Source organism: Protopterus annectens, chromosome 14.part0, assembly GCF_019279795.1.
Source record: "Protopterus annectens isolate FY-2018-M chromosome 14.part0, PAN1.0, whole genome shotgun sequence".
Lineage (NCBI taxonomy): Eukaryota > Metazoa > Chordata > Ceratodontiformes > Protopteridae > Protopterus > Protopterus annectens.
The window spans coordinates 267,595,222-267,622,431 of NC_056748.1; the positions used below are offsets into that span (position 1 = coordinate 267,595,222).

Here is a 27,210-nt window from a genome sequence, read left to right on the forward strand (position 1 = left end):
TTTGTGGCTGGCTCTGCACCTAGAGTAATAGCTCCAGTTGGGCCTCCCAGGTAAACAAATGTCAAATAAATAAATATTATGCAGTTCATTGTGCATGTGCGATGGCCGGTCCATGGAAAATGTTCTTACATGAAACCGGTCCTAGGTGCAATAAAGGTTGAAGACCACTGGGTTGGCAGATATTTAATTTCTATTGCTTTTCTGTGTTTTGCTGCGATAACAGGTGGATTCTGTTTTTACTAATAGAGTACGAAAATACATGTCTGAGGTACAAGAATTTATTCAAAAAGTACAGTTGTGTACACTCGCCATAAATGTAGATGTTAGAGTGTTTTTCACTGTTGCAGTCATTACATTTGGGTAATCTGCTGGCAGGTTGCCCTCAGTCGGCCTGAATATCAGTCTTGGGTCCTGCGTCGGTTGCAGTCTCCTCTTCCATGATGTCAGGTCATCAGGGGTATAAACCATGCAGCAGATGCCATTGTATTCAGTTTTTCTTGCCCCAGATGTCAGGTGCCCCCCAAATGGGGAGCAAAAAAAAAATATATATATTATATATATATATTATATAGATATATATATATATATATATATATATATATATATAATATATATATATATATATTATATATATATATATATATATATATATATATATATATATATATATATATATATATATATAAACAGCAATATATAAGTAAATGCATTTTTAGCAACAAACTTTACCTTCATCTAAAAGCAAATACACCACAAAGGCTTTAGAATATAGTGAAGGAAAGAGAAGTTCTAGAAAAAAAGGGGATGGCGGGTGGGTAACCCAGACTGCAACAGTGAATACACTCCCCAGACTCATGAATAGACTGCCCATACATGTCAGGTGCAGCGTCTCTCAAAGGGAACCCTGATGACTGGATGGGAGATAGGAAATTCACCCCGGAGATCACGGCAGTCACACAGCTAGACAGCAGTCCAGTGAAGTAAATACTGTGGGAAGAAATAGCCAGGGAATTGCTATGGTTAGGCTTGTATAAGCCCTAGGGCCGATAGCCTAGTACCAACCTATGAGTGCTTTCTTGCATGCACAGCTTTTTTTCTGGTCCGTTTCAGCAGCAAATCTCTTTAGAGTACCGTTAGTGGGTATCGCGTTATTTTGCCTGAAAGTCAGGGCGATGGATTGGCAGGTGACAGCTGGTAGTAGTGCTGATTAGAAAAGTCATATGTGCCTCTAAGTGGTTGAAGTTCATTGGGAAGGTAGGGGGACCTTGAGGAATTATCTGGCATTCTTCTGCATAACAGAAAAGTATGCAATAAACCCTATGACATGATACAGCATTCAAGTGGTACACTACCATGGTGGTTCTGCAGACACAGCTGGACAGGAGCAATTTTTCTTTGCAGGCAAAGGCAGAAAATCTATAAAATACTTGATCGCATATATTATGGGAGTTTGGCATACCTTACAGACACAAGATATTGGCCAGACAGACCATTTCTATGATTATTTATGCGTTGTAGTTAACCGTTTTTTTGTAATTAACCTAAGTGTGTTTGCATAAATAGTTGGCATGGTTGTGTAAGTGTCAAACACAATATTGTTTGTGGCTGGCTTTTCCAGACAGATGGTAATGACTCAATCTTATAGAATACTTGCACCATGAATGTAATGAATGTTTCCTCAAAAGGTTATGTGGAGCAATTATCACCTTTTGTTAGAGCATGCAGAATTTTGCAGTCAAGACATGCAGGTGATTATCACATTATTTGTGCAGTTACAGTACAACACTGAGTCATTATCACTTGTCAGGTAAAATCATTGGTAGCTGTCAGTGTTATTCACATTACTAAACGTCATTATCACATTGCAAGGACAGGTGTGGGACACTCCATATGTGTACGAGTGCTACAAATATTTTTCATATTTAGTTCTAAAATTCTGGAAATTGTCATCTTGAAGATGGAAAAAGAACTTTGTCTGGTGTTCCAATATCACATTTTGTTTAGGAAATTGGTTATGAGAACTTTGATACTGTTTCATATTTGGTGAATAACTGTCAGGGAACATGTCATCATGCGAAGTAGTAACTCATTTTGAAGACAGTATTAGTACTTGCAAGATATAAAAAGAACTGTATCTGTATGCCGTACACATGTCCAGACATCACAGTTTGTTTGGGACCATGGTTATGAGAATTACGATCTTTTTTCCTAATGAAAAGAGTAATGCCCCTGTGGACAGGAGTGAAGATTTGGATTGTCTAACCAGGTAATACATATGATATACATGTATATGTAGTCTTCTGTCAAACATCAGTAGTAATCTGTTAGCATTTTCTTTCCTGTGCAGGTTTGTCCACCTTCAGACACTGACATGGCTTCACGACCAGAATGACAAGTGAGTGTGGGTGTGTGGCCATTCCTACATTCACTGGGCTGTCAGCCATGCCTCAGAAATTGAAAACCAGTACAACTTGAGCTTCTCCACATCCAGTGTGAAGGTATACTGGATTGCAAGAAGAGGTATGCATTGGAGTGGACTACTGCAGTTGTCAGAAGAGAAGTGTTCCACCTACCCTGAGCCTGACAATTTTGTGCTGCAGAGTGGAGGGAATGATGCCATCAGTCAACCACTCGGGAGGCTATGGTTTCAAGTCACAGAAATTTTTGAAGACCTGCAGTCTTGGTGGCCACATCATTTTGTGTGGTCTGATATAATTCCTCGACAGATATGGAAAACAGCAAAAAGTTAACGGGCAGCTCACAAAGCCAGACATTTACAGAATGGGTTCATGCATGGCTTGATGCACAGGGTCAGTGGATCTACAATCTGCCATAACAGCATCACCGCTGAAGATGTTCATCTGTTCAGAGGGGATGGCGTTCACCTAACTGAGGAGGGCACTGCGTTGTTCTTGACCGACCTCCACAATGGTGTAAGGAGAGTTATGCAGGATTGCTAACATGCAGCTTGTGAGAAGAATGGAAAACACCCATGACCAAGTAGGACCAGTACAATAAGTGAAACACTTCTGAAATGTGTTGTGTAAAATATATTTCTCTGAATTTGGCAAATAACTGTGGTAAGGAGATGTTGAGGATGCTGCGAAAGAACTGTTTTAGGAGAGTGCTACCACGTACAATGTAATATGTCAGTGACCATCCTGCAATACTTCATTTTTTTAGTCTGCTTTTATCAGGCATGTGTAGAGTTAGATGACAGGAAGGGCTTACTAATACAGAAATTGATCCCATAGGTCCATTGCTGAATGGACGCATGTAAAGAGAAAAGGCATAGGCAAGGCAGACTGCTGACACAGAAGGAGGTTGTGAGACTGCAAAGTTATCGGCTGTCTGAGTGGGTAGCCAGCACAGCTATCAGACCAATGGGTCTTGCCTACCATTGTCCCATAGCTGTCCTGTGTTCATTAGTGGAGTGGTGTTCTTTACCTTGCTTTTTCTCTTTACATGTACCCATTCAGCAGTATGTTGGCCACACCAAGAATGTGTATATTCACTATCATATGTGTCTACACAACTGCTTCTGAATGCTGCACACATGTACATATATCAGTTTTGTTAGGACTTGGGTTATAGAAATTTATGATTTTTCATATTTTGGTAAATAACTTTGCAAGGGAGCATGTCAGTGTGCCAAGTAATACCTCATTTTGAAGACAGTATTACTCCTTACAACATGGTAAAAGAACTGTGTCTGTGCACTGTACACATGTACAGATATAACAGTTTGTTTAGTCTTGTACGATTATGAAAATTATACATTTACAATACTTCATTATTATGCCCATATATTTGCAAGGGAACATGGTGATCACACAAATGATGCATCATTCTGAAGCTCACATTCAGATGCACAACTTCTACACTGATGTGTAGGCTCTGTCTGTTACAGGTGATGAGATATTATGCTTTGTTTATTTATCAATTATGAGAAATATATTAATCATATTTCTGAGAATATCTCAAGAAAGGAGCATCCCACAGTAATGGTTAAGGTATCATTTTAAAGCTGACATTCATATTAACAAATTAAATTCAAATTGTATGGGTCTGCATGGTATATTGACCAGGATATTGTGCTTTGCTTTTCCAAAAAGGTAAAAAATATGCACAATATCAGCCTTCCTTGCCAAATATTTAATAATGACTTTGATATGCACTCTCAACATTAACACTGTTGGAAAGGTCAGTGTCTGCTGAATAACTTTCGCGTTTACATTTTTAGTCTAGCTCTTATAGTGAAGGAGTTATGACCATTTGTTTTCTGTATGGTATTACAAATGGATTTTCTGAAAATGAGCTCAGGCTGCACTGTTGTTCCTATGATGGAATTAAGCAGGCAGCTTTTTCTGAGCTGCTCCGGAGTGAATGAGTTAATGCCCACCCCTCCAGGCATGTCTAAATCATCATGTCATGATGTTCCCTGTGCTTTCTCCTATAAACCTGGTGAACTTGGGCATCCTAAGGCAATGTATTAACTGCCTCATGTACACCAACAACTCTCTCCTCTTACCTCCCAACACTTGCGAGAGATGCACTTGTATATCCAAATTGGAAGCCATGTACTCTCCGGCCAAGACCAGAAGAGCTGGTCAAGAGGAGAAGGTCAACATTTGCACCACACGGAACACACACAGCCCTCCAGAACACACACCAGCACTGCCTTCACATAAAAACACAAACCACACACCTACCTTCACGGAGGCTCTCAAAACTCTAACCAAACAGAGACCTCCAAGGCAGAAACGCACTTGACCACCACAACACTAATCACGAGACAACTCTCCTAAACTGTGTGCCACTCAACCAAAGCCCCTAAGGTAAAACAGTATGCCCAACACACTAGTCACAGGTGACTCGATAGTGAGGCACACTGATGTCCCACTCACTAGGTTGAATAAAGAGACCTTAACAGTCAGCTGCCAGGATCTGCCACAACGCTCGCACTCAGGTCCATCAACGGGTACAAATATGATACTGTCATTGTACATGTGGGTGTGAATGACCCGAGATGTACCTCCCTGGACTACATAGAGACACACATGGAGGAGCTCTCAGATTATGTAGCCCAGGCGGGTATGACCCTAGCCCTCAGCAGCCTCCTACCATCACCCAGAATGACACCGCAGTACAAGCAGAAAAGGACTGATTTCAACAACTAGATAAATTTCTGGTGTCATTCTAAGGGGATCCAGTATCTGCCTGGGATGACATGACTGACATACCTCGATGCTTTGCCAGAGACGGTCTGCATCTGTCACCCCTTGGCTTCCGGACACTGGTCAAAAGCCTCTTGCCACCCCATAGTGCCTTTTTTAGGCGGTGTTCCTAAGACCAAATTACCACCGTAACACCAACAAACAAATGCAATTTGAGGGTCATGCTGCTCAATGCTAGAAGTCGAAATCTCAAAATGCACTCGCTCGAAGCACTCCTTAAAATGGAGAACATCGACATTTATGCTGTAACAGAGACTTAGTTCAAGGCAGCAGAAAGCACCCCTGCACTACCAGGCTATAACTCATTCCATAAATTTCAGCCCCAGAACCTGGACCGAAGCTCCAAAGCCGGCAGTGTTTCCATATTCATAAAGAATGCGCACACCTCCAGACTGGTAGCCTAACATAACACATCAGAGATGCTTCAGGTGCAGCAACATTGGGTAAGATAGCGATTCAGGTCGTAGCCTGCCATAGGTCCCCAACCATGTCCCAAGACTCGCAGTCCATGTTCCTAGGCACCCTGGAGAATATTAGGGTCCAACCTAACACTCATACTGGGTGACTTCAACTATCCCTCCATTGACTGGGATTACCAATACACCTACCCAACGTTTCCTGGAATTCATTAATTCCAATGCCCTGGACCAGCTCGTTCTTCAACCCACAAGAGGTAGCAACATCCTTGAACTGGTCATTACTAACATGGGCGACCATTTATCTACACCCATAGTCCACTCCTCACTGGTTAAATCAGACCACAACTAATCATCTTGGAAACCCCCCCCCCCCCCGCAATGGTAACCACCATGAAAAACTTCTCCAAAGCTAACTTTGGGCTCCTAAAAACAGAGGTGGCTAACTTCACAGCACCCATGCTAACAGAGAACAGAGAATAGTTGCATGATCGCTGAATCATACACCAATGCACTGTACAAATAAGTACACAAATGCATGGATCTCGCCATACATAATAGAACCAAGATGCTCTCCTCCAAATAAAGGAAGCCAATCTGGTGGTCCCCTGCCATAAACAAACTCTACAACAGGAGGAGGAAACTGATGATGAATAAGGTGAAGTCTCAAGACTGGAAAAATTCCCTCATTAGCCTCAACAAAAAGTTGAGATCCCTTATCAAATCCTCTAAAGCTAGCTATGAAAACAGAATTGCAGCAGATAGTAAAGACAACCAGTTTTGTAAAGAATCTCCACAGCAATACCCAGACTTGCTCTGAGCTACTGCACAATGGTACCTCCTATACAGAGCCAACAGATATTGCCAATACACTGGCCAACAGATTCAGTGCCAACTTTACCTCTCTCCCCCCAAAGGACCAATCAATACCAGTAGATTGCCAGGCACCCAGTATTACTGCTGCACAGGTTAAAACAGCACTGTCCAAGGCCAAGAATACAGCTTCTATGGGACCTGACAATATTCCTGGTTGTGTTCTACATGAACTAGAGAGTGAACTGGTATCTCACCTGTATGCCCTGTTGAATCACAGCCTCACCTCAGGCTTTGTCCCTATCGAATGGCGCACTGCTACAGTCATCCCTCTCCACAAAGGAGTGACTACAGACCTTGGGACCTATCGCCCCATTAGCCTGACGAGTCTGATATGCAAAGCTATGGAATGCATCATCATGGACCTAATAAAAAAGGATGTAGGGAATCTCCAAACTCTGGATCCCGCACAGTTTGGTTTTGTGAAGAGTAGATCATGCCTGCTCAACCTGGTCGACTTCTTTGAATCAGTCACCAGAGCTGTGGATGAAGGGAAGGTGGTTCATACAGCCTACCTTGATCTGATCAAGGCCTTTGATAGCATTCCCCACTCAGTAATCATAGAAAAACTCACTAAGCTAAGCATCAACCCCTATATCACTAAGTGGGCTGCAAACTGGCTCACAAATGGAACCCATAGTGTGTAAATAGCTGACTCCAAGTCAGACTGCCGACCAGTCATGAGTGGAGTCCCACAGGGTTCGGTCCTGGGTCCTCTCCTGTTTGGTATCTACTTCTCTGAAGTCCAGGCTAACACTAAGGGACTCTGGCTGACAAAGTTCGCAGACGACTGCAAGTTGGAAACTATTAACAACTCCGGAAGTGATGTTGACATCCTACAGAAAGGCCTCACTGAGACCAACAACTGGTGTCAGAACCATGGCCTTAAGCTCAATGCCAAAAAATGTGTCATCCCCTTTGGGGAAAACCCGGTTCCCATAAATTACCACATCGATGGTGGTCCACTGAACACAGAAGGTGTTATAAAGGAGATCTGGGAACAGACGTTGAAAGAAACCCTGTCTTTTGACCACCACATTGCCACTGTGGTCAGAAAGTCCTTCTACGTGGCACATCTCATTACTAAGGGTTTTGCATCCAGAAGTCAGTCGTTGTCTCACTCTACTCTTCCCTCATTAGGCCAATCAAGTACAATTCCCCATTTGGCATGTTCCTCACTAGACACCTGCAACAACTGGAGAGGCTGCAAAAGTACCTCACAAAGAGGATCCTAGGCCTTAAACACTTGTCCTATACGGACAAACTCAAAAAACTCCAACTATTCTCTCATATCACCTATTCTCTCTCTCATATCACCTATTCAGAGGCAATCTCTGCTTGACTTACAAAGTCATGTCTGACCCAGCCCGGTTAGAAATGCTACATCTAAAGAAATCCCAATCCCTCCGCACCACATGCTCCAGAGACCTCAACCTCATTACCACAATCAGCAGAACAAGCTGGTGGGACAGGTTCATAACCCAGAGACTACCCATGCTATGGAATACACAAAATTCACCCCGGGGATCACTGCAGTGGCTCTACTTGACAGAGGCACTGGGAACTAAGGTCGGGTGGTACAATGCCAGGGTACATCCTATGGCTAAGGCTTACAAATGCTCCAGGGCCATTGGCCTAGTACACACCTATGAACCTAACTCATTAGGAGAAAACTGCCAACACTTCTAACAGAAAATAAAAACTTAAATAAGGAAACTATAGTACAGGAAAAAAAAGTACAGATCCTAAGTTAACGCACTATAAACTCTTTTCAAATTAACACTGACCACACCCTACAACGTTTTGCAATAAGGTGTTTAGGACAACAAAAGTCTGACAAAACACAAAGAGGGGAACCTCAAATACGCACCAAAGGAAGCAGGAAAGGGGATTTAAATCTAAGCAATCATCTGCGTTAGAAATGAAAAGGAAAAAGCTTACCTTGAATGCAGCTCTAGAAGAAAATCAGGTATAGGCAGACAAAGGAAAAAGTACAGTTTTGTACCTACCATAAATGTAGATGTTCTAGTGCTAATACAGCTGCAGTCATAACAGATGGGTTCTCCTGCCGTCAGGCGGGTCCTCGGTCGGCCGAATTCCAAAGTCTATGTCCGGCAACGGTTGTCGTCGCTTCCTCCCTGACGTCAGTGCAACAGGGGTATAAAGGAACCAGCCGACGCCATTTTCTTCAGTTTTTCTTGCCCCAGATGTCAGGTGCCCCCAGAAGGAAGGCAATACATAAGTTTGTGTAATAATGCAGTGCAATATAATCAAAATACAGTAGTTGCAAGCAAATACATCATAAAAGAATACCCCAATCAGGTTGTGAGAGGATGTGCTAGCCTATAGGCCTGTCCCAAGAGGGGAAGGAGGGAGGGAAACCTGGACTGCAGCTGTATTAGCACTCGAACATCTACATTTATGGTAGGTACAAAACTGTACTATGTTCATTATGCATACAGTTGCAGTCATAACAGATGGGTAGAATCCCAAAGCTAAGAAAGGGGTGGTAGGGCACTAGGTGGAACTAGGAGGAGCCAAAATGCCCTGCAAGACTGCAGTGGCAAAGCCTGCTCTAGATTTGGAGTATAATGGTAGGTTGTAGTGCTTGGAGAAGGTATGCACAGAACTCCAAGTGGCTGCTTCCAAAATATCCTTGGTAGGAACTCCTCCGAGGAAGGCTGCAGAGGTGGCTGTCGCCCTGGTGGAATGAGTTCTAATGCCTGTAGGTACAGCTTTGCCATGAAAGGAATAGCAAAAGCGTATGCAGTGGGCTATCCATTTTGAGATTGTCTGTCTGGAGATTGGCTTTCCTTGAGCTCCTACTGCATAGGCCACAAAGAGCTGTTCTGATTTTCTGAAAGGCTTTGTTCTGTCCAAATAACGCAGTTGTCTGTGGATGTCCAAGGAATGTAGTAATCTCTCCCCTTTGTTTTGAGGATTAGGATAAAAAGTAGGTAAATGTATGGCCTGATTTAAAGCTACCCTGGATACCACTTTAGGCATAAAGGACGGGTTGGTTCGTAAGGAAACTCTGTCCTGATGGAAGATGATAAAAGGCTGGACAGCCATGAGAGCCTGTAGTTCTGAAACTCTACGAGCTGAGAGCCAGAAGGAAGGCCATTTTCCAGGACAAATATTGCAAATCTGATGAGGCAGCTGGCTCAAAAGGAGGCAAGGTCAGTTTTTCCAGAAATAAGTTAAGATCCCAAGCAGGTATTGGTTGTTTCCTTGGAGGTCTTAAATTCTTAGCCCCTCTGAGGAACTGTCTTAAGAGAGGGTGAGAGAATAAAGGTGGATCAGTGTTGTATTCTGCAGAAATGGCTGAGGCATGGATTTTGATGGAGGAGAAAAAGTCCACTGCTTAGCAGTTCAGCGAAGTATTGTAGTATTTGAGGTAAATTCAGTTTTCCAGGGTCCTGGCCCTTTTTCTCATTCCAGACACAAAAACGTTTCCATTTTGCGAGTAAGCTTTTCTAGCTGATGGCCTTCTGGCCTCCAAAATGACATCCTGCACCTCCTTGGAGAGTAGGGCCTGCTGTGATGCTAAGGAATCTTCCATGCGGCTAGATTGAGTGTTTTTAGTCGACTGTGAAGAGTTTTGAAGCTGTGCCGAGTCAGAAGAAGAGGCATTAGAGGCAGGGTCCATGGAGGGAATGCGTCAGGCTCCTCAGGAGTGGGTACCAGTGTTGCCTTGGCCAGTCCGGAGCAATGAGGATCATCTTTGGTCCGTCTGCTCTGGTCTTCAATAGAACTTTGGGCAGCAGAGGAAGAGGTGGGAAGGCATAAACTGTCATTGATGTCCAACTGAAAGAGAGGGCGTCCACTCTCCAGGCCTTTGGATGGAAGATCCTTGAGCAGAATTTTGTCAATTGATGATTTTTGTGGGAGGCAAAGAGACCTATGTCTGGCCTTCCCCATTCTTGGATTATTTCTGTAAAAACTTTTGGATGCAACTTCCATTCGTGTGGGTCTGTCATATTCCTGCTTAGGTTGTCTGCCAGCATGTTTTCCTTGCCTGGCAAGTACTGTGCTTGTAGTTCCATTTGTAAGTCCATGGCCATGTTCCAAAGTGACATGGGCAGTCTGCATAGGGGGTAAGAATGTGTTCCTCCCTGCTTGTTTATGTACCACATAACTGTGGTGTCGTCCGTTCTTATCAATAGTTGACCTGGTTGTAGGAGGTCCTTGAAAGCTATAATAGCATTTATTACTGCTAGCATTTCTTTTTGATTGATGTGAAGGTGCTTTTCTTTTTGGGACCACTTGCCCTGAATGCACCGATCTGTCATGTGCGCCCCCCAGGCGTAGTCCGAGGCGTCTGTTGTGATGACTTGATTTGCTTGAGGCTTGCTGAATGGAAGACCTGTGTTTGTTTGACATGCTTGAGCCCACCACAGAAATTCCTTTTGCAGACATGGAATTAGTGGTATTATTGTTTCCAAACTGTGGCTGTGTTGAGACCATATGTTTTTCAGGTACCATTGTAGTTTCCTCATATGCAGCTTTGCACATGGGATTAGTAAGATGCAAGATGCCATGAATCCCAGAATCTGCAGGATTTTCCTTGCAGTCAGCCTGGTGCAATTTGCTAGTGTTATGAAGTATTGAATTAGTTGCCCCTGCTTCTCTGGCATGAGGTAGGCCATCTGGGTGTTTGTGTCCAAACTGGCACCCAGGAAATTTATCTTCCGAAAGGGTATTAGCCTTGATTTCTTTTTGTTGACGGTGTATCCCAGAGAATTCAATAACATTATTACATAAGCCAGATGTTTCAGAAGAATGTGCTTGCTGTCCGCTTGGATCAGGCAGTTGTCCAAATAGGGATATATTTGTATCCCTTGAAGTCTGCAGTAGGCAATTACTGATGCCAGGCATTTCGTGAATACTCTAGGCGCAGTAGATAAGCCAAAGGGCAATGCAGAGAATTGATAATGGGTTGAACCTGCAAGAAATCTGAGGTAGCTTCTGCAATTTTGTCTGATAGGGACATGCAGGTATGCCTCCTTGAGGTCCAATGTTACCAGCCAAGACTCCTTGCCCAGCATGGGAAGAAGCTGCTGTAGAGTGAGCATCTTGAATTTTGGAACGAGTAGAAATGTGTTTAGGATGGATAGATCCAAAATAGGTCTCCAATCTTTTCCCTTCCTTGGCACCAGAAATAGCCTGGAATAAAAACCTTGGCCTTGTTCGTGCGTAGGTATCTCTTGAATAGCTTTCATGTTTATGAGATCTGTAATTTGTCTTTGTGCCTCTGCCCTTTGATTGTGTGGCAGGTTTGGCATGCCTCTCATGTTTGGAAGGGTGTGAAAATGGAATTTGTAGCCTCTGTTTATAATGTCCAGGATCCATTTGTCCTTTGTGACAATATGCCAATTTTTTGAAAATAATGCCAGCTTTCCTCCTAAGGGGGCTGCCATTTGCGACCTGGTTGGCATGCAAAGGGGAAAGTCATTGGGTTTGCTTTCTGAAAGATTGTGAGTTGTCTTCACCACCTCTGTGTAGGAGCTTGCCATTGTCTGCCTCTATACGATCCCTGGGATTGTCCTCTGCCCCTCGGGCGCCTGTATCTGCCTCTTTGGTGTCTGTCTGTGGCAGGAAAGGACCAGTTTTTGGAAGGCCAATTTCTACTAAAACGTGGGGGTTGAACCTGTAGAAATTCTTTCACAGTTTGCATTGATTTAGCCTTTTCCTCCATTTTCCTTTAATACCTCCTCAGCATTAGCACCAAATAGTACATCCTTTTGAAGAGGGGCATCTAGTAATTTAGCTTTGACATGATCAGGCAAGGCTTGTTCCTTGAGCCAGGCATGCCTACGTATGACTGATCCTGTAACAGCAGCTCTACATGAGGCCTCTAGAGCATCAAAACCATATTGTAAGGTATGCTTACCCACTTGTTCTGCACTATGCATCAAATCCTGCAACTCCAAGTCTGGTTGTTCAGGTTGTGACATTTTACTTTTCAATTGTGATAACAAAAACTGTTGGTATTTTAGCATATGAAACTGACAGTTTAAGGCCCTCATGGATAAGGTAGCTGAGGTGTATACCTTTTTTCCCCACCTTTCTAAGGATCTGGAATCTCTCTCGGAAGGCAGTGGATTTTTAGCAATGGAGGCCTTAACTCCCTTGGGGCCCTGTGAGATGGTTTCTGGGTCAGCAGCATGGCTTTTGTATAGAAATTGGTGTGAGTCAGGGACCCTGTAGTGCCTGTCAGGCTTAACTGGAGCTGGAGGTAGAGAGTCCGGGTTAAGGCAGGCCTCCAAGTAAACATCATCTAGGATGTCCAAGACAGGAGGTATAGCCAGAGGCCTGTGCTGAGGAAGCAAGAGAAATTCCCTGAGCCTTTTCTTGGAATCTGAATAATCCTGGCCTTCCCAGTGGAAGTGTTCCCTTAAGGTATGCAAAGTTTCCCCAAATGAGTAATCCTCAGGAGGGGATACAGAAGGGATGGACTCCTCCGCATCAGAGTCTTCAAAAGGTGAGTAAGAATGTTCCTGATCATCAGAGTGCTCTGAAATAATGGAGCCCTGATCAGAGGAGGGGGAATCTTCCTCCACTCTAGGCCTTTTGTCCGGAGGGGGCTGAAAACCTCTGATAAGAGTAATTAAATCCTCAGCCATTTTAAGCATCTGTTTCTTAGGCATGGGGCCTGGAGATGGGCCCTGTGTAGCTGGTCTCTTAGAGTGCATAGCTGCTTTAGACTTTGTGAAAGCCTTGATGGAGAAAGAAGAGGAAGGTCTGAAGACACCTTGAGTGGAGGTGGACCTGTCCACATTCTGAGTTTCAATGCCAAGAGTGGCTTCGGTATCTGTAGTCGGGGTGTGGGCAGAGGAGCCTGCGACCTCGGGCACAGGAGACACTGTCAAAGACAGGTTGTCAGTGGTCAGGGGCTGCGTAGTCGCCTTGCTGAGAACCGGACCACATGTAGTCTGCTTTGGCGTGGTGTCGGTAGAGGCCGCAGACCTCGTGTGTCGGTCCTTGTCTCTGCGTTTTTTAGAAAAAATCGGAGTCGGAGTATCCGACGACATGGTATAGTTAAATGGTTTCCCAAAATAATGCTGGGCGAACTCCGCCCGACGCTTAATAGTGCGTTTATTGAATGTAGCACAAAAGCGACAGACCGAGACGTCGTGGTCTAGGCCTAAACAAGGTATACAGAGGGAATGGAAATCCTTGTGCGGTATTTGCTTCCCACAAGAAATACAATTATTAACTTTGTCTGACATCGGTCTGAGGCAAGAAAAGTTTCCCCAACGGGGTACTTAGCTTTTAAGAAGACCTCGGTTTCCAAATTTTCGTAATCTCAGGAGCTGGCCGACCGGCACTTGCGAACTGCTTCTGCTTCGGGCACCGCGCGGCAAGAAAGACTGAAGAAAATGGCGTTGGCTGGTTCCTTTATACCCCTGTCGCACTGACGTCAGGGAGGAAGCGACGACAACCGACGCCGGACTTAGACTTTGGAATTTGGCCGACCGAGGACCCGCCTGACGGCAGGAGAACCCATCTGTTATGACTGCAGCTGTATGCACGATGAACATCACCCACATAAACTAAAAGATAGCCTGCGACTATTTTCAGAACCATTAAAATATGCAGAGCTGGAGATCTCGATGACAGGTCTTCGAGCCTTGTGCAAAGTAGGTAAAGGGCTAGAGTTGTCTGGGAAAGTTATAAGCAAGGCTGAGTAAGTACCTGCTGGTCTTGCCTACAGGTGAAGAATATGAAACTCTTAACGTCAGACCAAAAAATTTTTTAGAGTATGTACGGACGGAAAAATTAATACTAGCGTCAGGCAACACAAACTAAATGCACTTTGTTGTCATTCAGCCACAAAGGTTCAGCCAGTTAAAGCTGCAAAATCAATTAAGTGACTGAAACTTGCAAAAAAAATTGCTGTCTGCTATAAGGCTGGGAAACAAGTGTTACATGAATGCTACTTTCTCTGGAATGGTGTTTGCTAAAGTTTGTATAGCCACATACTTTCGTTTGAAGGCTTCAAGAACTCAATCTGTGTATGTGTTGGGTGTGCACCTTATTCCTAAGGTCAAGTGAAAGAATAGTTTTGTAAAATCTTACCATAACCACAGATGTTCTCTTCTATATGCTGCAGTATTCATAACATGAGGGAGTCCACCTACAGCTGACTCGTATGTCTGGCCAGTATACAATAGTCTATTGCTACTGTGAGGTACATACGATGTTGCATGGTATCCAAAACATACATCAGTTATAAAGTCACGTTGGGTATAAAATGGAAGTCGGCATGTACTATACCTCAGAACTGAATGGCGCTAAAAGCACCAGCCTTGCCCAAGATGAGGAAAACATGCCACAAAAGTAGACAGGTAAGCATCAGACGTAAGGCGGGGGGAGTAATACTGCAGCATATAGAAGAGGACATCTATGGTATGGTAAGATTTTACACAACTATTCTATGTCCTTCTATTCATATGCTGCAGTATTCATAATATGAGGCAGGGTACCAAAGCTCATGCAGAAGAATTGGGCGGAAGAGCAGAAACATTCTCCGCAAACCCATGCAGAATAGCCTTGGCAAAGCTGTGAACCTGGAAATGCCATCAAGTTTATAATGTTTAATGAAAGTATGAAAAGAGGACCAAGTAGCTGCTTCCAGAATAGAGGAAGTGTCCAGGACTTTAAAGAAGACACCAGCGGAAGATACTGCTCTGGTAGAATGTGCCCAAATAGGTGAGGGTAGATTCTTTCCAGGAGCCACACAACTGAAGGAAATAGTTTCGGAAATCCAAGTGGAAATAGTCTGCTTGGAAACAGGGTGACCCAGGGTCCTCTGGTGACAGAAAACAAACAGAGGGTCAGATTTCCAAGGGAGTCCACCTTCCATGTCAAAGGATCTGGGACCCTGGCACAAAACTTGGGAAGTTGCCTGTTCAAGGTTGAGGCAGAGAGATCTACCGGAGGTATACCCCATTGATGGACCATGTCAAGAAACACACCCCTGTCTAGCATCCATTCGTGGGATTGAGTCATGGACCTGCTCAGTACGTCTGCCACCATATTCTGAGTCGAGGGAAAGTTGACTCTGGACAGCTAACTCCCAGGCCTGCAAGGCCAGTCTGCACAGGAGGTAAGACTTTGCTCCTCCCTGTTTGTTGACATACCTGAGGACCATGTTATTGTCTGTAAAACATCTTAAAAACTCCTGGGGACAGATGAGGTTTGAAGATTTGTAGGGCTAAGATCAGGGCCCTCATCTCCTTTACAATGATGTAGTCCCTTTCCTGGGCTGGAGATGAGATCTCTGACCCGCCATGATTCCAGAGCTGCTCCCCATCCCATGTCTGACGCATAAACGTAGAGGTCTTGATTTAGAGGAGGTGGTTGTAAGGGTAAACCTGGATTCTTTGCCACCTGCTGGATCCACCAGTGTAATTCCTTTTTGGATGTCTGATACCTGACACCAATCCCACTTTAGAAACTCCCTCATCTTAAGAATAGTTTCTCTAAATGAGATCCTCCCCCGGGGAATCCGTGCAATTAGACTCCTCTTCTGGGGAGGCATACCCCACAGGTGATGAAATTTGGATTGAGTAAGCCAAAGGATTTGTCCCCCAAGGATTCCTAATCATCTGAGGAAAACTCCTCAGAAGTCCTCTTTTGAGGGGTAAAGGAATGAATGGAAGGAGAAGGAAGACAGAGCTGAGGGCTGCCTCAAAGCCATAAAGGCATTGAACAGGTCTTGGAAGAAGGCCTGCCAATCCGCAGGCTGCTCCTGAGGGGCTGGAAAAACATGTTTGGTCTTAATTTTTTTTTTGGGAGCCTTCATGTGGTGGAAAGTGGATGGGCCAGACGTTGGCCTACACTCCATAATGCTGGAAGGAACATCTTCTCACACGATGATCTGGGTAATACCACACTCAGTCACAATGAGCTGTGGTTCCCCCCTATGCCCAAGTCAGATGCCTGCAATTCCCTTGAGGGCATGCTGGTAGGATCCTTTATGGCCTCCACACTGGTACCCGTTAAAGGAGAATAAACAGACTACGGCACAGACTCTGGGACAACACTGGCCTTGGGAGAGACATCTGGCACAGAAAGAGCAGCAGGTAATCAAGCCTAGGCTTCTGGGCCTTAGATTGTGGCTCAGTTGAAGGACCCGACATAACTTCTATGTCACAAGCAAGAAGCTTAAGATGCTGATTTTCGATATATAATTTGAGAGAAGCTAAGCGACTATGTAGGGTCTTGGGTACAAAGGCATTACAAACAGCACAGGTAGTACTGGTCATGCTCCAGCCTAGGCATAGCAAAACAAAAGTTGTGAGTCCTTATGTGGACTCTGCCTTCCACACTGACAGTTGCCCTTCCTAGATGATATATAATCAAAACAGTACACAGTAGCCAAAGATTGCAATGAAAAAACCCAACGGGGTACTTACCTGAACCAAGGTCCGCAACTTGTCTGACGACAGACGACCGGGGATGACAATCGGACAGGCGGCAGAAAAGTTCTGAGGTACGGTACATGCCGATGTCTGTTTTATACCCAATGTCACTTTATGACAGACATGCATTTTAGATACCATGAGACATCGCACGTACCTCACAGTAGCAATAGAGTTTTGTATACTGGCCGAACGCCCTCATGTTATGAATACTGCAGTATATGAACAGGACATCTTAGAGTTACTATATTTAGAAAGGTGGGGTGCAATCCCAAGATGGTATACAAGGGTTGCCCCCCAGAAAAAGCACTGTATATTGTATTAAAAAAATTACTTTTACTGACATTTAGTTTTGCCTTTTTTTTTTAAAAAAAGTTCACAAGTAAATACTAAGCCATCTGTTCTTGCAAATCATTTCAAGCCTAGCCAATTTCTCTTTTTTGTGCTCAAAATACTCCATCCCGTCAGTTTGGTTACAGATTGGCCTTACTCATGCCATGGTCGATAATTATACATTACCCCTAAAAAGAATACCTGGGATCATACCTTAGGTAAACTTGAGGGGACCCATGCATGGGATAAAGCATTTAGGAGCTACCGCTGTCCATTAGTAGTACAGGGGGCAGTCCTGGAGTATATTATTCCTATCCATAGATCCAAGTTGTACTTTAATATGGACAGGGATGAACTTTATTTTATGTAGATGGGGAGTCTGTTCTAGAGCAGAGGTATCCTCTGCAAGACCCTAAAATCCATTCTGTTGATGTTGCAGTGATCCCTAGACTGATTATTTCTGATGTCATTTGACTTGCTGATGTGCAGTAAATCCATCAGTACTGAGTTGCAGCATGTCTTGTACGCCAGACTCAGGTCACCTCTTAGCCTGCAGGATACACAGTACAATTATGGGACTTTGAATTTGTCCATGTATGACATGTTTAGGCCTTGTAACCTTTTAGCAAGGTATCTCTGTGGACATTCCAGGTGTTGTAAAATGTCTTAAATACATGCAAAACGGGCATTATATTCAAAATGATGACTGGCCTAATGAGGGCTGAGTACAAGGGGACAAAGACACCCCTAGAGCTAGACACAATCCCTTTGTGCCGAGTACAGGGAGACAAAGTCATCCCTAGATCCAGACACAATACATTTGTTTACAAGCTGTACAATACAGGACTTTTATAACAATGGACATATGTTGGTCAAAAGTTAGGTCACTGTCCACATATGTTCCCAAATCCCGAACTAGGTCAACTCTTAGAGGCATATAATGTGGTACTTCCCCAGGGTAGAGGACTTCCCATATGATACAATAATGCATTTTCTGGAATTTAGTTTCGGTGCATGATTTTGGCACCACTTACTAGGGGCAAACCTTCCTGCAGAATGGCCAAGTCATTTGAGGATTTAATGACTGCTCCTAGCTTTCAGTCATCTGCAAAATTAGTCAGCCAGAGTACTTTGGTATTGGATTTTACTTCAGAAAAATAGATACCAAACAAGAGAGGTCCCAACACAGAACTCTAGGATAACACACTGGTGATTGGTCTCTGTGGAGGTAACCTCCCCTATTTTCATTACCTGCATCCTATCTGTGAGACAGCAGTCAATCCAGAAGGTGACTTGGGGGTTTATTTAGCTTTTCTATGCTTGAGTGAGGAATTGCGTCAAAAGCTTTGGCCAGATCGAGGTATGCATTGTGCACCTTTAGTCTTCATCTACTGCTTTGGTGACATTTTCAAAAAAATCCACCAGGTTGAGTAAGCATGACTTGCTCTCGATGAATCCCAGGTGTGGTGGGGTCCAGTGTATGGAGGTTCCCTACATTCTATCAGTTCACCGATTTTTCTTCCTCCCGGGGTAAACACAGCAATGTATTAGTTATTAGTATGGCTCTGGTAAATATACTGCAAAAAAGCTTTACAATGTGCAAGCAGCCATGTTGTAACCTTCTGCTTCACATACAACTCCAAGCCAAAAATGTAAATTAGTGGTGGAAGACCAATTAATATGTTGCTGCAATTTAGCATACTGTCCATTAAAATCATACATCTAATGTTTAAATTATACTACCTTGCATTATAAAGTCAAGAGGACTACAACCTCTGGAAACAATATGAAAGAATGAAACCGCCAACATCTGCTAGCACACAACAAGCACATTTTAAAATGTAATGCAGTACCTTGTCCTACTTAGAGTGCAACACACCACAGCTTCCTGAAACGGCAGAGAACAACTGCTACTGAATTTCAAGAAAGCAAGCACTAGACATAAAACAATTCTAATTAGGGGAGGAGTCCACCAGCTGCCTAAAAAAAATTCAGGCAGGACAAGCAGACCATGCAGGTCAAGTGGCATATGGCATTAAAGTCTTGCAGTACTTTCAACTGTCCAAATGTAGAGTTCCTCTGAAGTTACAACTCAAACATCTACTAAATGAAAGCAGCAACAATTGCCTTAAATTTGATATCCGCACCCTCCCCCCCAAAAAAATACAAGGTCTATGATACAGTACTTCAGACAACAATGTTCTGAAGTACTACGTGCTTACAAAATTACTTGCCTTTTTACCAGATGAAACATCATCAGCAACCTTCCTTTCTTCCTCTCTCTTGCGTTCTCTTTCTTCAATTTCAAGTTCTCGTTGGCGCTTTTTCCTTTCCACCTCTTCAAGTTTTCTAAGATGTTCCTGGTATTCACGTTCTTCTGCTTCACGTTTTTCTCTCTCAACGCGCTCTCTTTCTTCTCGCTCTAGTCAAAAACAAAATACAATTTATAGCACCTATAAAACTCACAAATATCAAAATAACAATATACAGACTCCCTGGAGAGCTGAAAACTGAATACAACTAACACCTTTCAATTGCACTCTGTTAACTGTCAATGTCAGACACTTAGCTAATGTGGGAACAAAAATGAAAGCCAATACTAGTACACAATAACCAGTTTCATAAAGGCAATGATACCACAGAATAGAATAAAATACAACAGTTGTTACATATGAACCTACTATAATACTAGATCTCATAGTACCATATCTCAGCAATTCAATGCCACACTTTGCTCAGTCGCAGAAGCTTTTTGTCAAATAGTTAACAGTTTTCTTCTAACATAAATCTTCCTAAAGTTATTTCAGTAAAGACTGAATGCCCTCTGGAAGGCCTGCCCAAGTTCTCAGCTCTTTCCTATAAGAAACTAAAAAAAAAAAAAAAAAAAAAAAAGAAAAAAAAGCTAGACCAGAGAAGCAATAAAAGCAAATGAATACTACTCTAAAACCCTCCACAGACTGAATGATGTAAACACAGAAGCTGTTGATGAAAATACCTCTTAATACAAGGAATTAAGTGAAAAATGGAAGGAAAAAATGTTATCACCTCTGGGGTAATCTCAATACTTTAAACATTTTTCTATCTCTTAAGCCAGCAGATTCTGAATGACTACTACAGATGCTACTTCCAACACAGGTGTGGATATCCAAAGTAAAGGTTTTATTTCCCTTTAATGGTAACCTGGTGAATGGCCTACCTATCCTTGGACAATATTATTGGCCATCTGGAGTGACAAAGGGCTTATGGATTATATAACACTTCAAAAGTTTTCCCAACATTTGGGGTGCTATAGAAAGCCTCCCATCTGCTGTCTCTTCCAGAAAATGAACAGTCAAATATACACCTTGAAAAAAGATTGGTACCACTTAAAAACAAATATTGGGTTTACAGGGAACAGCCTCCTTTCGTTAAAAAACAATCAGCCAGGTCTCTTAATGACACAAAGCCTGCAGGACCAACCTACTGATTGCGGAGGCAGCCAGGAAAAAAAAAAATCTGCAAGACAGGAACCTGGCACATGCAGAAGTTAATAGCTTTAGTGGGGGACAGGAATAAACGCCTTTATGATGAAATTTATGTCTCAGCAAAGAAACAGATTCTTAAAGGATGGCTTAAGACATACATATTTATGGACAAGTGCCACTAGTTCACATAATGCTAGATGGTAAGGAAATAAACTCTTTACAGCAAAACGCAATGAAATCTCAAAAAGAAGTCAGTCCAATACTCAACTTACTTCATAAAACAAAGAACAGAAACCCTAAAAACAATATCCACAGGGAGATTCCACTTGCAAGAGTCAACTGATCTAGCTGGTTTCCTGGCTACCAGAGTGCGATAGGATTCTGCACAAAAAGCATGTGAAAAATCTTACATATACACATATAACAAATATGTTATTTTAAAAGCACCAGCAGAGTCGCACACATTTATGTATACTACCGACAGCACTTACCCTCAACAATAATTGGAATACATTCAGGGATGGAAGAGGGTCCATTAGGCACACTTGCATAAATGTGCTATCACCCATGCTTACTATATTATCCAGATTCATCCAGTGCAACTTAGGGATGGCCACACAGGTCCCCTCTGCATCCAAAACTATTTAACTACAGCAATGCCTTAGCATTCCATTACTACAACCACAGTCTTCAAAAGCCAAAACAATGTCAGCATAAAAATACGTCACTGTGTCAGCATCAAACTACAGCTGTATTAAAATCAGAAACAAAAGCAAAATAAATGTTACCATATGTAACAGTCATTTATAGAACAGTTTACGTAACTATTACAATATACATACCAATATTAAGAGGAAAGTATGGTTGTACAACTGAACTTTTAACAGTAGATGTTCCAACAGGTATATGTTGCAGTAGCATAAGCTGCGAGTTGTATCCTACCAAGGATAAAAAACTGACAGTATTCAAAGCTTTAGGACATCTTCCATGCACCATTACTGCTGAAGGGCACAAGGAAAGCTGTAGAAAAAGGGGAGACTAATGCCCTGCCAATAGGAATATGCTAGGAAAAGAGATAAATATCAGCTAGTAGAGTTTGGCCTTACTGGCCTGAATGTACCCCAAAAAAAGTAAAAAGTCATGGGCATTTAGAAGGTATACAGAAAAAATACTGGTTATGTCCTTAAGGGATCATTTACATATATCCAGTGGCCTCATTATAGGAACTTTAAGGTATTACACAGTGAAGGCTCTAACATGGCTGGATCCTCCTTGTAGTTTTTACCGAATGGTTTGTCTGTTACCTTTTGGTTTGTATATACATAAAATGGCATAAAAACTGGGAGGTGGAAAAAAGATGCAGCTACTGCAATAGTGATCTATTCAAACATTACTAGTCTGTTATCTTCACTTGCAGAACTGCATTATGTTTATTAGGTAATTGCTGCAGTAGCCTAAGCTTTATGGGTAGATTAGAGTTTAAAAAGCCAGGGAGGAGGAAGACTGATGGCCCAGGATCTCCTGGAGAATGGTTGTAGAAACAATAGTCCTAAATCTGGCAAAGGGATCTAGTTTGTAATGTTTTGTTAAACTATGCAGAGGGGACCAAGTTGCTGCCTCTATGATATTCAAAGTCTACCCCTTTCAAAAAGCTACAGAAAATTGCAAGGCCCGGGTAGAATGGGCCCTAACCCTGTCTTGAAGATGTTTGTTAAGGTGGGTGTAACAAAAGAATTTCTTAAGTTATGATTCCCTTACACCAACATTTCCAACATTGCAACTCTGTTGGGACTTTAAAACCTGCCAACTAGTTCCGCTCCCAGAAAACAAGTCCCAAATTACCACTCTTTCTCTTCTCACCTCCACCATGTGCAACTTACATGAAGAAAAAGTTTCCCAGAGTCTGCTTAGGGTATGCAAATATCCACGCAAACACTTCCAAGCAGAGACCCTAACGTTTCTGGACTTCACTGCATACTTGGGTGCCCTACAGATGTCTTTCCATTGTTCCTTGGAAAACTGCCTTTCCAGTTTCTCTTCTCAATTTTTTCTAACATTCACCAATTGATTCTTATAGTTATCATGCAATATTACTATCCTTTTCATAGCTGTTTCTGTTATAGACTCTAATAAAAACACTACTACACCTGGTCTTTCACTTGGCACTTCCCTAGCCCTTACTCAGGGCTACTCAGTTAAAGCAGATGTACATTAACACAAGCAGGTGATAAAATAAAGTGTAAGAGGATGATGAAACAAAAAAGGAGATTGAGAAATATGAAAAGGAGGATTCTAGATGCAGGCCCACAAGGACAATAACCATACAGAAAGAATAGTTGTGCAAAATCTTACCATAACCCATAGATGTCCTTCTCTTCCATGTTGTAGTCTCACATATGGGATACTCCGCCTCAGGTGACCCGAATATCCAGCTCATATACAAAAGCTTAGCCTGGCTGCTGTAAGTTGTGTGGGACATCACACACTGGGACCATAAACCACGGGCCATATATGTGATGTCCGCATGCACAGACCTAAGAACTGAATCCCCAGTCGGACAATAGTCTAACGGCAGCTGAAAAGATGCCATTCAGAAAGGGAAAAGGTCCTAAAGGGGGTAGGAGGGAGGGAAAGGAATACTGCAACATGGAAGAGGACATCATCTATAGTTATGGCAAGATTTTACACAACTAAGCTATGTCCTTCTATTCTCATGTTGCAGTATTCTCACATGTGGAAGAGTACCAAAGCTCATCCAGATAAATGGGTGGAGGAAGAGGTAGCAGTCTCCAAGAAACCATTGAGGATGGCTTCAGCAAATCCTGCCCTAGCTCTGGAGATGTCATCTAATTTATAATGTCTAGTGAAAGTATAGACAGAGGACCATGTACAGCCTTTCAGGAAACACAGCCCTGGTAAAATGTGGGATAAAGGAAAGCTGTGTAAAAACTTACCATAACCACAGATCTCCTTCTCTTCCATGTTGCAGTATTCTATGAGTGGGTTTACCCTTCTTCCGATCAGCTTGTCGAGACAGGTTTCCAAAGCTTTTCCAGTCCCTCTTGGTGCGTCGGACATCTGATGTGGAGACAGGTACGTGGACCATAAAGGTGACGTCTTTATGGACCAGCCCTCAAAGAATAGTTGTGTAAAATCTTACCATAACCATAGATGTCCTTCTCTGCCATGTTGCAGTATTCTAGTAGTGGGATTTTCTGCCCTCAGGTGATTCGTACATCAGCTCCTATACAAAAGCTTCAGTTTGGCTGTTGCAGTGTGTGTGGGACATCACACGTAGGCCATAAACTAGGAGGCTTTAATGTGACATTTGCATGCACAATCCTCAGAACTTGAAGGCCAGCAGGCAGAGAAAAAGGGACCCGCAGGAGGAATGCCAGTGGTTTTCTGGTGCATGACCTAATGTACAGTGGATAGGACAGGTAAGGGAAAAGAGCTGAGGGGATGGTGGGTGGGAAGGAATACTGCAACATGGAAGAGGACATCTATGGTTATGGTAGGATTTCACAGAACTATTCTATGTCCTTCTAATTCCTATGTTACAGTATTCTAGTAGTGGGAGCGTACCATAGCTTATACGGATGAGAGGGTGGTGGTATTTGAAGAGGATTCAACAAGACCCTGGAGGATTGCCCTGGCGAATCCTGCTCTAGCTCTAGAAATTTGGTCCAGCTTGTAATGTTTGGTGAAAGTGTGGATAGTGGTCCATTTGGCTGCTTTCAAAATGGATGCTGTAACTAGACATTTCATGAAGGCCCTGGAGGTGGCCACTGCCCTAGTGGAATGGGCCTTTACGCCCACTGGAGGGATCATTCCATGAAGGGAGTAACAGAGTCAAATAGTTTTCCAAATCTAGCATGCGATTGTTTGCTTGGAGACTGCCTTGCCCAGGGCTCTATGGTGAAAGGAAACAAAGAGCCAAGTCATTTTTCCTAATGGTATTACTTTTGTCCAGGTAGAATCTTAACTGCCTGTGCACGTCCAAGAAATGCAGAATTTTATCCTCTTTGTTGGGGGGGGGGGCGGAGAGAAGGTGGGTAACTGGATATATTGGTTGAGACAGGTCATTGACCACCTTGGGCATAAGAGGGGTTGGTTCACAGGGTTACCCTGCCTTTGTGCAAGACTGTGTAGGGGGCAGGCCATTAAGGCTCGCAACTCTGACAACCCTCTGGGTGAGGTGATGGCCGCCAGCAGGACCTTCTTCCATGTACAAATCTGTAGGGGAGGAGGCCCCAGCTGGTTCAAAAGGGTGCTGGGTTAGTTTCTCCAAGATGTAGTTCAGGTCCCAGGGTGGAGGGACAGGTTTCTTTGGTGGTCTATTGTGTAAGACCCCTTTAAGGAAAAGCTTTACGTCGACCCTGGCTAACAAGGGGGGGGGGAGGGTCATCGAGGGGCAGGCTGATATAGCAGAAAGGTGTACTTTGAAGAATAAGAGAGTCCACCTTTAATCAACTGACACGTAGGACAGAACCAGGGGGACCTCAGCAGAGCAAGAGTCCCTTCCCTTGTGCAGACAACATTTAGTAAATCTTTCCACTTAGCCAGGTAAGACTTTCTGGTGGTAAGTTTCCTTGCCTCTTAGGACAGAAAGCACGTCCTTTGAGTAGTGGTGTCTGAAAGAGATTAAAAGTTTACCATCCACAGAGGCAGGGACAACTTCTGCAAGTGTGGGTGTAGGAGAGTTTCTTTGTCTTGTGTCAGTAGGTCCACCTTGTAGGGTAACGTGAAGCGATTGCCCTTGGCTAGCTTGTGAGGGGGAACCAGTGCTGCCCTGGCCAGTAGGGAGTCACTAACAAGATTTTTGGTTTGTCCTCCTGTATTTTCAGGAAGACTTTCTGAATCAGTGGAAATGGGGGAGAGGCATAAAGGAACTTCCCCTCCAAAGAGATACTGAAAGCGTCCACTCTCCATGCTAGAGGGGAGTAGGCTTTTGAGCAGAAGGCTGCCTCTTCTAGGGGGGGGGGGGCAAACAGGTCTATTTGTGGAGCACCCCACCAGTGGACAATGTCTAAGACCACCTCTCTGGTCAGCATCCATTCGTGCTGAGGCGAGGATGTCATGCTCAAGAGATCTTCTTGGTGGTTGTCCTGTGAGGGGATGTAGGCCTCCTGCAGGACTAAGCTGTGGCGAGAGGCTAGGTCCCATATCAGCCAGGTTAGTCTGCACAGCTGATGGGCCTTTGTTTCTCCCTGTCTGTTGAGGTATCACATAACCGTGGTGTTGTCGGTCACTATTAGGAGCACGCCTGGAACCAGAAGGGGAAGAAAGGTTTTCAGCTCTAAGAAGACTGCTGTCATTTCCCTGATATTGATGTGCTTGGCCTGTAGAGAGGGATGCCACTTTTCTTGCATCCTGTAGGAATCCAGGGTTGCTCCCCAACCTAAATCTGAGGCATCTGTATGCATTGTTTGGGTTAGGGTCAGTGGTTGAAGAGGGATTGCTGGGTTTAGTTGGACTTGCTGGATCCACCAGCTGATTTCTGCCTTTCGACAGGGAAAGAGGGGAAAGACCTGCTCTAAGGGATGAAGATGTTGGGCCCAGATGCCTTTGAGATACCACTGAAGTTTGCACATGTGCATTCTTGCCAGTGGTAGAATGGGGATGGTCATTGCCATTAAACCTAGGAGAGGGAGGAATATGCCTTGCCGTCACCTTCTGAGATATTAGGGTTTCCTGAAAGTGGGACGTCAGAGAAAGAACCTTGTCCTGTGGGAGAAAGGCCGTCACATTGTCTGTTCTGATTCTGCAGCCTAGGAAGATCTTGTTATGGCCTGGGAGCAGGGAGGATTTTGGCAGGTTGATGGTGAACCCTAGATTCTGCAGAAGGGATATGGTGAAGCATAGATGCCTTGAGAGAGTATCTCTGGACTCTGCCAGAATCAGGATGTCATCCAGATAAGGGTAAATCTGGATCCCCTGGGTTCTGGAAAAGGCAATTGTTGGGGCTAGGCACTTTGTAAAGACTCGGGGGGGGGGGTGGATAAACCAAAGGTCAAGGCAGTAAATTCAAAGTGAGAGGAAGGTCTAGAGAAATGTAGGAATTGCCTGTGAAAGGTCCTGAGGGGTATGTGCAGGTAGGCCTCTTTTAGATCTAGGGTGGCCATGAAAGCTTTGGCTGGAATTAGGGGTAGCAGAGTGAGGAGAGAAAGCATTTTGAAGGAGGGTACCTGAAGGTGAAGATTTAGGTAGGACAGGAACAAGATGGGTTCTCCAGGGCCCATCTTTTTTGGGGACGGGGAAGAGACGGGAGTACAACTCCTTTCCTTCTTGTCCTGAGGGGACAGGTTCTATGGTGCCTAGCTTTAGAAGGTCTGCCAGAATTTGTGGCATGAGGTGAGCCTGTTTTTTGGGAGAGAATGGAATGCCTTTCCTAGGGGGTATTACTTTCCAGGATAGGAAGTACCCTTTTTGGATAATGGATAAGGCCTATTGGTCT

The 27,210-nt window shown here is 43.6% G+C and overlaps 1 protein-coding gene across 2 annotated transcripts in view; it reads right to left on the reverse strand.

Moving 5' to 3' along the window:
- EIF3A (eukaryotic translation initiation factor 3 subunit A) overlaps positions 1-27,210 on the reverse strand; it is a 1,696,172-nt gene that overhangs the window by 393,722 nt on the left and 1,275,240 nt on the right. For both annotated transcript variants that reach the window (XM_044055975.1, XM_044055974.1), the window contains exon 17: positions 19,524-19,711. In XM_044055975.1, coding sequence (XP_043911910.1) covers positions 19,524-19,711 — 188 coding nt within the window. The remainder of the gene's footprint in view (positions 1-19,523; positions 19,712-27,210) is intronic.